Consider the following 15,424-nt stretch of genomic DNA (forward strand, 5'->3'; position numbering starts at 1 on the left):
GAGAGTCATGCACAGCACTTAAATGTATGAAAGGAGGTGCTTATCATTTCCAAGTTTTGTTGAGTAGAGCGCATCTGTGTTAAAAGGCTTCAGGCTCAGAACACAGTTACACTGATTTATATGCAATATCGTCTCTTCTTACAGCACATATTGCAATTACGATTTGTGTGATAAGCACCGTATTGATAAATGACAGAACATGGATGTGGTCCCCATTTTATGCTTTGTTTTTCAGACAATAATTTTAATTGGGTGCTATTAATCATACAGAATAAATTCTGATCCCTGCAGTGTCAGAATATATAAGTTGCAATAAACGTTGCACCCTTTTTAGGGCCGACTGTAATTATGGTGTCAGTGTTAATATTTTGGTACCATATGGAGAAGAGGTGTATGTTCCTAGTATTGAGTTTTTTTAATGCCATTCCGGAGCAGTGTGCGCAAAGTAATTACTATTTTTTCTCTCTTGTAAAAGTGTACGACCTTCTGACAGGTAAACTTGTGAAGAGACTGACCAGTCATCGTGCCTGTGTTCGCGACGTCAGCTGGCATCCTTATCAAGAGAAGATTGTCAGTAGCTCGGTAAGTGTTCAGTCGGGAGGCCAATAAATATACTAGCCTAACAGGTTGGGTAGTTTATTCCATGTGCTTCCCATCCAATTTGTATCAATGCACTGCATAACATTGTCATTAGTACACCTGCATTATATCAGCTTTTTTTCATTATGGAACATTCCATCTTTTAGAAGCACATTCTTTAGTGACACCTTTAACTAACTTTAGTGATGTTTCCAAAAGCTATCATTTTAATATCGCTTTAAAATTAAATAAACTAAGTGGCCAGAGGAATACTATATTACTATGTTCTTTCTTACCTTCTTATGTTAGTTCTTGTTCTCTTTGCTTCTTATTCAGATGAAGGCTTAAATGTTGTTTTATTTAAAACGCCCTTTCACATATTGGTTCAGAAGCACTATACAAATTATATAAATAAATAATTTTGCTGGGGCCAAGTGTGAGAAAGGGAGACATCATGGTATCATATATTCATCCAAAAACCATCAGGAAAAGTTTTGAGACAATTATCTCAGTTCTGTTATTTTATTCAATAATCAAAATAATCATTGCAGAAAGCAAAAAGATTAGTTAATCATTCAACAAAGTTAGCATAATGCGATCACAAGCAAAAGACTACAAATGGCTAACTAGCCCTATAAAGCAGACTGACATAAGGTCTGCCTCATTCAAAGTCTAAGCAAATGACCTCTTGCCAACCCTCACTACTTAACCCTCACTGCTCTGAAGCTAAAAGCAAAATGCATAAAATACTGGTTGTTCCCCAAACCGCATGTATTTTATAGTTTTACAGACAAAGCATACAGGTTTAATTGTTTGACATTACGTGAATTTTTAACACCAAAAGGTTACTTACACAGCACCAATCTCTTTATTATATATAAAAAAAACATATTTGCTCTGCTAAACAGTGCACATTATTTGTTGTTAATGTAAAACACAAGATAAAAAAGCATTGGCATAGCCAATAGGTCTCGCTTTTGGGACCTTATAAGTATTTAGTTAAGCAGCGCAATATCTTTGGTGCAACAACATCAACCGTTTCATGGCTAAACACCTATAAGGTCCCAACTGGTGCTCATGTAAAGCGCTCTAATACCTTTGGGTCGAGTTCGCGCTATATAAAACTCAAAAAATATATACATATAAGCACCTTCGGGCCACACACCTAAGGAGCAGGGTCAAGACTGTTTTGCATACGGCTAGGTCCAAACTGGGGTGGCATAATGAGCAAAAGAACAATGGATTAAACCCAGACCTGTTGACTGTGTGCGAGTGGTTGAAAAGTTTCAGCACTCCGTCCATCATCTTGTTGTATTTGCTATGCTCGCCCTAAGTGGCCAAGGGTATGCCCAGACATGGCTCCCTTGCTTGCTTAGCCACTGGATTCAAGCTAGCTTGGCTGGTGATGGATGATGCCCCGAAACTGGTCCCAGAATGCTTGTTTCCGGTCCAGCAAGGACCTGCCCTGGCAGTTCGGACTGGACTGTTCCCGTTAGGAGCAAGGTCAAGACTGATTTGCATATGGCTGGGTCCAAACTGGGGTGGCATAGTGAGCAAAAGAACGATGTATTAAACCCAGATCTGTTAACTGAGGGTGAGTGGTTGAAAAGTTTCAGCACTCCGTCCATCATCTTATTTTTGCCACACACCTATACACCTTGCTCAAGCACCTGGATACCCTCTAGGGTGATACAAAGCAACATAACACCGCGCACCAATGTGCACACCCCCACTGAATACAGCATACAACTGCGCAGCACTTCACAGTTGCAGGCAGAGACAGTCAGTAGAAAGAAGTGCCTGGATGGGAACTTCACCCCGCATCAAAAGGTCGTGTGTTAGGCCCTGGGGCTCAGGCATGCAAGCATCATACAGCAATACTGAGTACAGCATAACACTGTGAGTGCTTCACAGCACCAGCTGCTGGCAAAGCAGAGAGATGAGGCTGACTAGGAACTGTCTTCCGGGGCAATAACCGGAGACTCGGCGTCGCTAGGGTAGCCATAGTTGGTGGAAAGTGAGGTGGTTAATGTCGGGATGGGAAGGCGGGGCATGATCCATAAGCATCTCCAAGCCTCTTCTGAGCTCGAGCGCCCAATTCCCGAGGCGCTAATCTTTGAGCATATACATATATGCATCTTAAGAAATCAGATTTGACGGCCGTCTTCAATATTTCTATTTAGTTCTGAGTGCCGCGAGCTCCTACAATTGGTATCAGCGCGCTATAAATTCTGGTGAGATCTCTATTAAGGCATCCAAAAGATTAGAAAAGTGCTACATGAATGTCTATACCAGATTCATTCCAATTGTCTTGAAACAAACCAACACAGTGTTTAAAGGTAGAGAAAACAATGTACGCATGCAGAAGAGAAGCCCCCTCTTGTGTTCAAACATGGAATATCACACAGCTAATTGCAAAACCCACGCAGCATTACATTCTGCAGTGACACGGCCGCGAAAATGAAAGTGATCGCGATCAAGCGCGGCGAGCCATGCGCTTAATGAGCATGATGAGGTTTGCCATATGGCGCCTTTGCTCCTAAGCACGCGCCCGCGCACATCCACTGTAGCTCTAGGCTGGCCATGGTAGCATGTTTTTAAACCCTTACTAAAAGTCTCGCCAGACCAGCGCATGCGCTGAGTCAGGCAAGACCTAAAAAGCAATGAATCACTTTACAGATGAATAACATTAGCATGTAATGGAGGCTCAGCTGAGTGGCCTTGCAATGTTACAGCATCAGAACATCCTTTCCCAGGGAAGACAGTGACACATGATTATGTTACATGCAAGTAGAGACCATGATTTGCAGCGGAATTAAAAAGATTTTCTGAAACAGAATGAAAACATGAACATGCAAGGGTTGTTCACATAAGCAATCACTCTTTTAAATGCTTCAGCATAATGGAGCCTAGTCATGTCAAGCAAAGCCAACCTAAATTACACACCATATTTTTAATATGAAAATCAGCTCCTGCATCATTAATATATTGGTCATCCTGTGTGGTGACCGTGTTCAAATGCTTTATGTTTTTGGTCTTACTGTGCGGGGTTGGTATTGGGTTGTACTGCATGCTGTCTATATTTGGCGGTCTCTCTCGTTTATTGTCACCCTACATGAAGTCAACATTCTGTCTAATCAGCATTCGGTTACTCTACGCATTGTATGTGTTTGATAGTTGTGAGACAGGGTTGCTCTTCATGAATGTTGAACGTCTGTCTGTAAGTTTATGTGGTGCTGATTCATAACACATGTAATTTGGCTTATCTTAAACAGCATCAAGGTTGATATGTTCTGTGTTCCACAGCTAACTAATTCTAAATGCTTTTGTTGGAGGTTGAGTCTCTGCTTTGTGACTTTGTTGGGTTGTTCAGCTTCGCATCTGGTTGTTTTTAGGTCTCGCCTGACCCAGCGCATGCGCTGGTCTGGCAAGACTTATTGAGAGGGCTCCAAAAAGTGCTACCAGGCCAGCCTAGAGCTACAGTGCATGTGCGCGGGCGCGCGCGCCGCGCTTGACCGCAACTACTTTCACTTTCGCTTTGATCGCGATCACTTTAACTTTCGTGGCCACACGGCCGCTTGTTTGTTTGTGTGTGTGTGTGTGTTTTTGAAAAAACCCAGTGTACCCATCTTCACACTTAGAGTAAATACATTAGAGGGTTACTTTCTAAATGTAAATCTGAGGGAATACATGCGGTGGATGTGCAAAAGAGTATTCTCTTTCCTAAAGGATGAAGTTCCTCTCGCATACCCCCACCCCCAAATTCTTGGGATATGTCCCACATCAAATGGAAATCTGCAGTGACGACAATAGCTCCATTGGCCCATTCCTCCAGTGTTTTGAGGAATTTAATCAGAAACTAGTCTGGTGCCCTATTAGGGGAATACACGAAAGCTATAGCGAGTGCCCTTCCTTCCTATTCTGCTCCATAGTATGACTTATCTTCTTCCCTTGTCTATTTTGGTGTCTTGTGTAGTTAAAAAGGAGTCTGCGTTAAATGGAGGCCCCATACTGAGTATATGCACTGGATAAGTAATAGGCAATATTGTAATAAGGTTTCATCCTGTTCTGGTCCTTCCTTATGCGGTGCGTTTCTTGGAGGCATACATCTGGATGGGAATTTCTAATAGAGCTGCATCTTGCCTGTATTTTGACCAGCGAATTGAGACCGTTCCCATTTTGTCCTTCATATGAGCATCTTCTTTTGCTGACATGTGGGCCGTTCTCTTCCAGAAGAGGCTGGTGAGTTCCCCTTGGGGAAGAGTCCCAGCCAGTATCTCATCATAGGTGTCAAAAATGTGTCTTTGTCAAACCGAACAAATGCAAATAAAACCCTCCTTCGTGCAAGTGCTCCAATGTTTTGAAACTTCACTGGGAAGCGAGGTTTAAATGAGACACTGAACGCCATCACCGATAATAACTAAAACGTGCTAACTCCCACCCTTGGTTTTACTATGCCAGGTCAGTCCTCAAATGACCAAATTCGTCCAAACTGATAACCTGTGTAACTACTGCACTGGGTACCCACCTTGCTTTCAACCACCTTTTGACAGGTGCCTGGTTCTATAACCTGTATGCCCTCCACACATCCCACCCATCTAAGTGAGCATGTAATAGTGTTAGCCCGCCATGTTCCCAAGGCCCCCACCTGGGTTAATAAGATGCCCCCCCCCCTTTCCCAGTTCAGATAAGAGTAAACAATGATTTCTCTTTGAATACTCTTGTTGTATTGTGGGAAGCAGACCAGCACCCACACCATGCCCATCTCCAGTGTTCAAGATCACCATATGTCAGTCCTCCCACCCGTCCATTAATCCAGTAATTAGTGAACGCTTTTACAGACGCTGTCATCAATTTCAACTCTTCACAGGCGGCCTGGCCAGATTACTAGACAAGACTTATTTAGCATCAGGATGAAACATCACCTATAAAGAATAAACGTTAATCTCACCTACAACGTTCAGGAAAACCGGTTTAGACAAAAGAAAGATGCCATAAAAACCAACATAAATGTCTGATCCTCTGTATGCACGTGAATGTTGTCAGTTGATGAGCATGTTTGTGCTTATGTGTTCGTATTTGCGTATATGTATGTGCATGCTTGTCTGTGTGTGTCTGTACGTGTGCTTGCATGTTTACATGCGTGTGTGATTGGGCTTTGGTGTGTGTCTGAGTGTGCATCTTTAGGTTACTATGTAGAACTGCGTGGGTGCATGCGTATGTATGTGAGTGAGTGTGCGCATATGTATGTCCATGCTTGAGCAAGATGGCAAAGCCAGAGCCAGGAGAATCCAGGCCTGCTGGCAGCAACAAGGCTGCAAGGCTGCTGTCTTCAACTAATCTTCTGCAGACCCTGAACTGTACAAAAAAAGGCCACTTACTCCCTGAAACTGATCTGTTTTGCTTTAAAAATGAAAGCTAGCCGCAGAGCTCCCCTGAAAATCCAAACACAACAGTTAGTCTGGTGTCATATCATGTCCCAACAAACCTGATGACACGATAATTGTGTGTGTGTGCGTGCATGCCTGCACATGTGTGTCTGAGTGTGCACAGGTATGTAGGAGTCGGTGTATGTGCTTGTATGAGTGCATTTGTGTGTGTGTCGATGTATTTCCCCTTGGTAATGTTGTATATGGATGTGCTTGCTTGCTTAAGTGCATGTCTATGTGCACGTGTGTCTATTTGTATGTATGTGCTGGTGCCTGAAAATGTGTGTGCATGAGTGTGTGTGTATGTTTGCTTGTGTGTCTGCATGTATCTGTCTATGAGGCTGCAGCTGGCTGTGTTCCTGAATGTGGGCATGTCTGTGTATGCATTTGTGTGTGTATACGTGTTTCTGTGAATCTGTGCCTGCACTTTTGTGTGAGTCTTTGTGTGCATCTATGTTTATTGACACTTTTTTTGTAGCACATAAAAGGCCCAGGCGGTGGGTGAGAGCGCTTTACTGAGAACAATATCTGTTACAATAACTACTATTAAACATATGAAACATCGAGGAGCTGAAAACACAACAATACAAACAAAATGGGGCCGTTACACACCTGAACGTGTTGTTATACTCTGCTGTCCTCCTTTGTCCCCTTGTCTACTTTGTATTTATTGCTACTTGTTCTATGTACGTGCTTTGAAGCTGATGTCTTGGCATATCAGCACTATATACATTGGATACAAGTATTCTAGTATTAACAACAACGAAAACATATTCAATAAGTGAAACAAAACAACATATGTTGTAATATGTCAAGTTTGTTATGGGCTGCGTTTTATGCCAGGAAGACATTTTAATTACTTAAAACTGCCAATCAGGATTGGCTAGTGTTTTATTATGGAAAGGACATTTTTTTTTATAGCTATGTTAATAGTACATTAAAACATACACAACTGAGTTCTTTATTTTATTAAGGTGGGGAGGGCATATCTGTTGCATAGGTAAAAAACTTTGACATTTACAATACCAATCGCTCCAACTCGAACAAATGCGAGACCTATTGCATTTCTAATGCTTGTTTGTCATTGGTTTAAGTCCCACTCAGATCACATGTCATCTGTAGGTACCACAACCCACCTGGGATATGGGTGCTAACACAGGCCAACCATAAATTTGGTGGAGCGTATTTCATTAATGGAGCAGTGTTAGTTTTGTTGCCATTATTCACATTGCCCTTCCCTTCATTTTATTTTCTTTTAAAATAGCTTTGTGAAATAATTTTTTTTGTCACTTTGGTTCAACTAGTGGCATATTTTGAAATACAGTTTTGCAGCATGAATCCTTTTCTGGATTCACATGCTGTGCATTATTCCGTCATCTAGTGCTTGGATCCGGAATTCTCTTTTTTCTTTTTCTTGTTTTGGTCGCTGTCGACCACCATTTGGTGCCAGGTATGTCCTCTGTGTGACGTAAGACGGTATCCTGGAGGTCAACATGCATGGTGTCCATCTTCAGATTCTTTTTTCCGCCGTTGGGTCTGGAAGCAAGACGGGAAGCTCCGAAGAAAGTTTTGATTTTTCCCAAAAACTTCGAAAAAGAAGAGGATTGCCGAGAAATATCATCGATCATCGACGTTGCAATAGGAGGCAGGAGCAGAGCTTCGGTTTAACACCAGAGGACCACTCCGGTCCACAAATGGCGAGGTAAAAGTCATGGAGAATACCCCCTTCAAGTTCTGCCCCAAGTGCCACCACAAGTATGCTCAACGCGACCCACAGGACGTCTGCAACCTTTGCCTGCCAGAAGATCATCAGGACAAGGACTATGAGGCCTGCGCAGCGTTACTGCCGAAGACGCTGATGACACGCCGAACTCAAAGACAGGCCCACTACACCACAATGTCGCAGACAACAAAGAAAACTTCCCTGAGAGACTTGGGTTTCTCTAGCGACAAGGAAGAACATGGATCACCAGCGGAGCCGACGCACGAGGGATTGGACGTCGAGATCCTACAAGGAGACTCTGAAAAAACCCATGCCGAGAAGAAGGTGAGTGATCTGAAAAAGAAGACGGAGAAGGTAAGACACCATAAAGATCTGGCGAAACCGAAGGGCGACGAACATAAGGCACACAAGGCAGCCCCGACGCCGAGCAAGAAGGTGATCGAGGGTCAGCCTCGATTAAAGGAACCCCACGGAACCCTTCTGAAGGTTACAGAGGAGGGAAAATCGCCGAAAACGCCAAAGCCAAGGGTCGACACCGAACCCGCAAAAAAGGGCACAACACCGCCGAAGACTAACGTCGACGTCGGGAAGAAACAAAAATCTCCAGCCTCAGACGCCGAGAGGGCCCTCGAGGTCGAAAGGAAAAGACTCAAGGAGGAAATGGCAATGCTCCTATAAAAGAAAAAGGAATTTGACGCCTCACTGAAGGATTTTCGAATCCCAAAGACACCAGCTGCCGACCTAGAGAACGGCGACGCTGAGGGGGCAGAAGATGTCGAGGGAGAAGAAGGTATCTTCGACTCCCCTCCAACCCTTGAACCGAGGCGAAGAACCAGAGGAATACGGAGACATACCTGAAGAAGAGGAAAACTCCAAAATGTTTGAGGATACGTGGAACTATATCGACACCAAGAGCCCACAATAGGAAATGTTAGTGTTACCCTTCGAAAGCTTCACCTCCAGATGACATAGCTTTCTATAATGACATTGTAAAAAGGGCAGCAAATCAAATTGGTGGACCCTAAGAGGAAGAAAAAGGGGACACATGTTTCTTGGTAGAAACACTGGCACCAGCTACAAAAGGAACTCAGTACCTTCCTATGCTGCCCAGTATTCTGGATCAAGGCATAGAAGCCTTCAAGGAACCAGCCTCAAACAAGGGGGGTAACCCCCGGTGTGGAGAAAAAGTATAAACCCTCATCAAAGGACCCTAAATATATTCAGGGAAGTACAGTACCTGACTCAATTATTGTCACCACAGCCAGAAGGAGAGCAAATGCAGTCTCCAACACCGCGCCTCCACCAGAAAAAGAAAGTAAGAGGATGGATATGGTGGGGAAAAGGAGGCAGCAACACAGTGGTGCATTGCTAACTTAGATGCCCTACTAAATAGATATGGCCACCAACAGTGGGATGAGATAGAGGAGATTTTGAATAAACTCCCTGAGGAGGACAAGAAGAGGGCACAAGCTATTGTCCAGGAGTGGAGAAACGTGCCAAACACCTGTCTGAAGTCCGCTTTGGAAGCGGGAGATACTGCTAGTAGGCAGATGTTTACCGGAACCATCCTGAGAAGACATGCCTGGCTCAGAATCTCAGGTTTTAAGCAGGAAGTTCAAACCTTCATTATTAATAGGCCATTCAATGGAGAAGCACTGTTTGGCAAAGCGGCAGATGAATCCCTTCAACAGATAAAGAAGGACAATGGAACCGAGATGGCAATGTTGGCCCTGCAGCAAAGAGGTTCCATTAGACGAGGGGGATCCAATAACACAAAGACCACAGGTAGAGGCACCTTTGGTCAAGGACAACAGATGTCGCAACAAACTCAAGGGCAGAACCCAAGTCAACAAATGGGTCAGCAGTCAAGCTATCAAGGTTGGCAACAACCACAGAAGCAGCTCTTTCGAGGAAGAGGCAGTTCAGAGGAGGATGCCAATCCTCTAGAGGAAGAGGAAATGGGTCAAACTGACTTAATCACAAAGAAGGACCTACACAAGACACCAGTGGGGGTAAGAATATCCTTTATCCTCAGACAATGGGAAAGGATCACAACAGACAATTGGATATTACATTTGGTAAAATAGAGCTAACAAACATACCACCTGCAAACCCACCAAAAGCAAGGAAAATAAGGAGATCAGAACAAACACTGCTAAACGCAGAGATCAAGGAAGTAAGCAACAGGCAATAGAAAAAGTACCAAGACAAAAATGGTTCACAGGAAGCTACTCCCCATATCTCCTAATACCCAAACAGGATCAAACTCTAAGACCAATCATGGACTTGAGATTCATAAACAAGTTCATTCTAACACAACGCTTCAAAATGTGTACCCTCCAAGAAATAATCCTACAAATTCAAAATGGTGATTACTTGGAAACATTAGACCTCAAAGACGCCTACTTACATATCCCCATGAACAAAAGACACAAAGTACCTAAGATTCCTGCACAACGGAACACACTACCAATTCAAGGTTCTTCCTTTCGGAATACAATCAGCTCCACAAGTGTTCATAAAGTGTCTAGCCGCAGTGGCTGCACATCTGAGAAGAGAGAGAATCCATGTCTACCCCGATCTAGACGACTGGCTCATAAGGGCACATTCAAAACAAACAGGTCACAATCATGTTTGAAAAACAATCCAAACGCTACAAACACTGGGTTTCTCGATAAACCACAAAAAAACATCAACAACACCAGAAAGAGAAAAAACCTTCCTGGGAGCAAAGTTAAATACAGCGAAAACAAGGGCATTCCCCACAGAGACCAGGATACAAGCAATCCATCAAGAAACAACACTCTACCAGTGGGGTCAGTCTCTGACAGTGAGGAAGGTCATGCAACTAATGGGCATGATGGCATCATGCATCCCACTTATCCCTCATGCTTACACATGCGCCCTTTCCAAGAATGGCTTACCAACAGTTGGTCTCAAGCCACAGCAAGTTGGGAGGATCTAGTGGTTGTTACCTGAAGGGTCCAAGCAGAGATACAATGGTGTGCATTCAACAACATAGCACAGACATATTTCAGGAACCCTACTCCATCTGCGACAGTCACCATGGATGCATCCCTCAATGGTTGGGGAGCACATCTCAAACAGATGAAAGTTCATGGTGAATGGAACAAACAGTATTCTACAAAGCACATCACCTTTTTGGAAATGAAAACTGTCTTTCTGGCACTCAAGGCACTCCAGAAACACATTCAGGGGAAAACCATCATAATCCAAATAAACAATACAACGATAATGTTCTATCTGAACAAACGGGGGGTGGGGGGGTGAACAAGGTCCTTTCCCCTGAGCAAACTTGCACAGGAACTCTGGCAATTGGCAATAATTCACAAAATCAACCTACAAACAGTACATCTACCAGGTGTTGACAACATTACAGTGGACCAGCTGAGCAGACAGAACAACTGCTCCCACGAATGGGAGTTGAAGCAGAAAACAGTACTTTATCTGTTCAACATGTGGGGCACACCAGTGATAGACCTGTTTGCAACAGTGCAGAACAAAAAATACCAGTCCTTTGCCTCTAAGTTTTCACGCCACCTATCAAAGGGAAATGCACTTTCACTCAACTGGTCACAGACATTTGCTTACGCCTTTTCACCAATACCCCTGATGCAAAGAGTGTTACAAAAAGCAAAGGTTCCAGGAACAAATATGATTCTCATTGCCACTCCATGGCCAAGACAAACATGGGACTCAACCCTCCTAGAACTATCCAGGGGAGAAATGATCAAGATCAAAGCAGAAAAGGAACAGCTAACAATGCAACAGGGCCAGATCTGTCACCCAGAGTCAACAACGCTACATCTAGCAGCTTGGCGCATGAATACATAGAATTTGGGCACCTCAATCTGCCTCTGCGAACCACGGAAATTCTAAAAGAGGCAAGAAAACAGTCAAAAGGAAAATGCTATACAGCAAAATAGAAACGATAGACCACATGGTGCACTGCGAAAAAGAAAAACAGTTCAATCAACAAACAAGAAACGGTTATTACATAGCTTACTTACCTCTTAGACAGCAACATCAACTACTCAAAGGTGGACCTTGCTGCCATAGTAGGATACACAAGAGGAAAATCATGCAAAGGTTTTTTTACAAGACCAGTAATCAAAAGGTTTTTAAAAGGAGCAAAATGAATTGCCCCACCAAGAGCAGCTCCAGTACCCACAAGGAGCTTAAATACAGTACTTTTCCAACTAATGGCAAAGCCCTTTGAGCCCATACATACAGCGGACCTCAAACAGATTACTCTAAAACAGCCTTTCTCATTGTGATAACATCACTAAGAAGAGTAAGTGAGCTGCAAGCGTTAACAATACAAGAACCCTACTTACAAATCCACAAGGATAAAGTAATTTTAAAATCTAACCCACAGTTCTTGCCAAAAGTGGTACTAAGTATCACTTAAATCAAAACATTCTCCTGCCGTTTTTCTTTAAAAACCCAAAGACTAAAGGAGAGAGAAGCCTCCATACCCTGGATGTAAGGAGGGCTTTATTGTATTATTTGAAAAAAAACAGAACAGATCAGAAAACAATTGTTTTTCGCCTACGCAAATACCAACACAGGTTCACCTTTCACAAAGGCAACTATTGCAAATGGATAGTACAAGCCATCCAATTATGTTAGACCAATGCCAAGCAAGAACTAACAATTCAACCAACAGCGCACTCTACTAGAAAGAAAGGAGCACCGCTAGCCTTTATGGCGAATGCAACCATTGACTCCATTTGCGCAGCAGCAACATGGGCATCACCACACACTTTTACAAAACATTATTGAGTGGATATACAAATGAATAAGGAAGCTCAAATTGGATAAAGGGTGCGTCAACACCTGTTTGCAAGGTCTTCCTTTCACCACACAGGAGAAACCGCAACATAATCCAATGCACAGCATGTGAATCCAGAAAAGGATTCACGCTGCAAAACGAAAACGTTACTCACCAGTAGGAGTAGTTTTGAAGCTTGAAGAATTTTCTGGATTCACATGCGACCCACCGGCCTCCCCTATAAGGAAAACAAACAAGTGGGGAAGCAATGGACTACATCAGGTATTCAAAAAAATTCTCAAGGATTACAAAAACAAACAAAAAAGAATAGGAAAAGGAAAAAAGATTCCGAAGATGGCCACCACGTATGTCGACTTCCAGGATACCGTCTTACGTGACACAGGGGACGTACCTGGCACTAAATGATGGTCGACTGTGACCAAAATAAGAAAAACCACGATTCCTGTCCCAACCACTAGATGGCGGAATAATGCACAGCATGTAAATCTAGAAAATTCTTTAAGCTGCAAAACTAATCCTAGTAAGTAACTATTTTGTTATCTTATTTAAAAAACAAATCTGCCAGTATAGCTAAAATTCAATATATTTTTTTTACATTGGCTTTTTTAAAGAAAAGTGCTTATTATATATTTTGTGAAAAGGGCTACAGGATCATCACATAGGCGAGACTGTACAGTGCTTATAATTTCCGTGGGATCCCAGAAGGAGAACTAGGGTTACAGGTAAGTTCCTTCCCTTTCTGCCTTTCGGAAATTGCAGCTTCATCCACTGCAGTTTACTCCTTCATTTGGGTTAATTAATTTCTTCATTAACTAAAGTATACTTCACCACATAGTCACCAGTGACTTCTGCAGCCCAATAGCAGTGGCATCAGTTAGTGGCACTACTAATGGGGCTGCCTACAAACCCTCCCCACGTGCAGGGTGAATGATGACTTGGGAGGGCACAGTGACTTGGGAGGGCACAGTGTTTAAGCCTCCTCACGAAGTTGGTTTCAGTACAGGTTGCCATTCTCCTCTGTGGTTGCAACAGGTCACATGTTCTTCTTGTTCTCCAAGTCCTTTTTCTGTGTGTGGTTCGTCATCACCTACTAGCTAGAAATACTTTGCTGATGATGTCTGGGGCTAATTTGCAAGCCACCTTATTAGAATGTAAAATATGTGGGGCATTTTCACGGCCGTAAGAACTTCAAGGTCAACTGCCTCACAAGGATAATATGATTGCTAATTTTGGGAAACAGAAAGAAGATTAGCCGATGACTTGCTAAAATAAACACAAGAATTTTGGAAGTCAGGAAAAAAGGCATGTTTGTGTGACACCCAAGTTATCAGTACTTCAGTGTTACAGGGGTGGAGATCATTGGGACTGTGTCTTGCATGCTTGAGCCAGACTTACAACCGGAAATCTCAGACCTACCATTCTTTGGCATTACTCTTCTCTTTATTCACAGTAACTAGGGAATGTTTGCAGAGGCCAATTTCATGAAGGCTGGAACACTGGAAAAGAGAAATATATATTCCCTGCACCACAGATAGTCTGATTGATGCTACGGCTATGAGAAGATTTATCAAAATTACTAGCAGCAGCCAGCAACATAGCAACAACAAAGGCCTTAACTTCACCATGAGAAAGACTTCAGCTTTCCCAAAAACACTGCAGGCTACATCTAAGCAATGACTTAGTCGGCCTCCCCAAGGCGACGACAGCCCCGCTAAGAGCCGCGATCAACTTAGCTGCGAGACTCATCATAGGCTCAAAGAGAACCTCTTGCATCTCTCCAGACCTTAGAGCCCTCAACTGGCTACCGTTTGAAACTAGAATTCAGCTGAAAGTCGCATGCATGACGCACAAGGCACTACACTACAATTCCCCAAGCTATCTATCTCAGAAATTGGTACTCTCGGCTGGTAATAGAGCCTCCAGAAGTTCCAAGAATTTTCTGCTGAAACCACAACGTTTTGCCAAGAAAAAAACATACAACCGGTCCTTCTATGGAACGGCTCCCAGGATCTGGAATGCCTTGCCTACAGAAACAAGACTGAACCCTTCCACGGCTTCCTTCAAAAAAGAAGTGAAAGCGATTCTCATGGCGAAATTCACATGAACTACTTACCTACTACTGTACGTTAATCACTAGTAGATATTAGTGAGTACCGTATTTAATTGCTAGTTTGTATTATGGAGCACCCTATTTCTGAATCACCTACAATTGTATTTTTCTATGCTTATACTTGTTTCCAACATATGACATGTAAAGCACTCTGATACCCGCAAGGGTCTTGTTCGGGCTGTATAAAACCTTCAAATAAATAAATAGACTTCAACACTCACGTTCATTGTAACACACCTTGGTTGGTTGGAGCGAGAGAGTTTAATCGTTTCTGTATGTTGCACAGAGTTAATTCACTCTGAAGTTCAAGTCATCAGCGCCATAAGTCCTTGTGGCAAGGTCCAAGTAATACCTTCTCGAATACCTTGTACATGTAGTTCTGCTCTTAGAGCAAAAATACTATAGAATTGAGTTCCAAGACAGTGCTATAACAGGCATGTATGAGGCATGTGAGCTGTAGATCTCATGCTTTGCATACTCCTGCTATCTAGTGTTGGGTCTAGATGTTTGCACTTTGTTTTTCTTCGAAGCAGTCTTTCCAGTCACAAAGAAGATGACTCCTCCTTTCAGCGATAGTTCGCGTGGGCATTGACTCCATTGTTAGATAGTTTTTTTTCTGCCATCGGGTTCGGACGTGAATTGCTGTGCTCCAGTTCGACACCGTTTGTCAGGTTCCCCTCGGTACGCAATACACTTACCCTCAACGGTTTTGTTATTCGATCATGTTTCCCATTCTTCGCGTATCGTATCTATTCAGAAAATCTCTT

The 15,424-nt window shown here is 43.0% G+C and overlaps 1 protein-coding gene across 6 annotated transcripts in view; it reads left to right on the forward strand.

Moving 5' to 3' along the window:
* DCAF11 (DDB1 and CUL4 associated factor 11) overlaps window positions 1–15,424 on the forward strand; it is a 370,711-nt gene that overhangs the window by 250,443 nt on the left and 104,844 nt on the right. For 4 of the 6 annotated variants that reach the window (XR_014980723.1, XM_085650394.1, XM_085650380.1 and 1 more), the window contains one exon: window positions 476–582. Coding sequence is in view for 5 of the 6 variants with exons in the window: in XM_085650394.1 (XP_085506520.1) it covers window positions 476–582 (107 nt within the window). In the remaining variant the exon portion in view is untranslated. Of the gene's footprint in view, window positions 1–475; window positions 583–13,997; window positions 14,877–15,424 lie in introns of those variants that run through there. The other 2 variants (XM_085650400.1, XM_085650413.1) reach the window with 1 other exon arrangement.

Source organism: Triturus cristatus, chromosome 1_1, assembly GCF_964204655.1.
Source record: "Triturus cristatus chromosome 1_1, aTriCri1.1, whole genome shotgun sequence".
In the NCBI taxonomy this organism is placed as follows: Eukaryota; Metazoa; Chordata; class Amphibia; order Caudata; family Salamandridae; genus Triturus; species Triturus cristatus.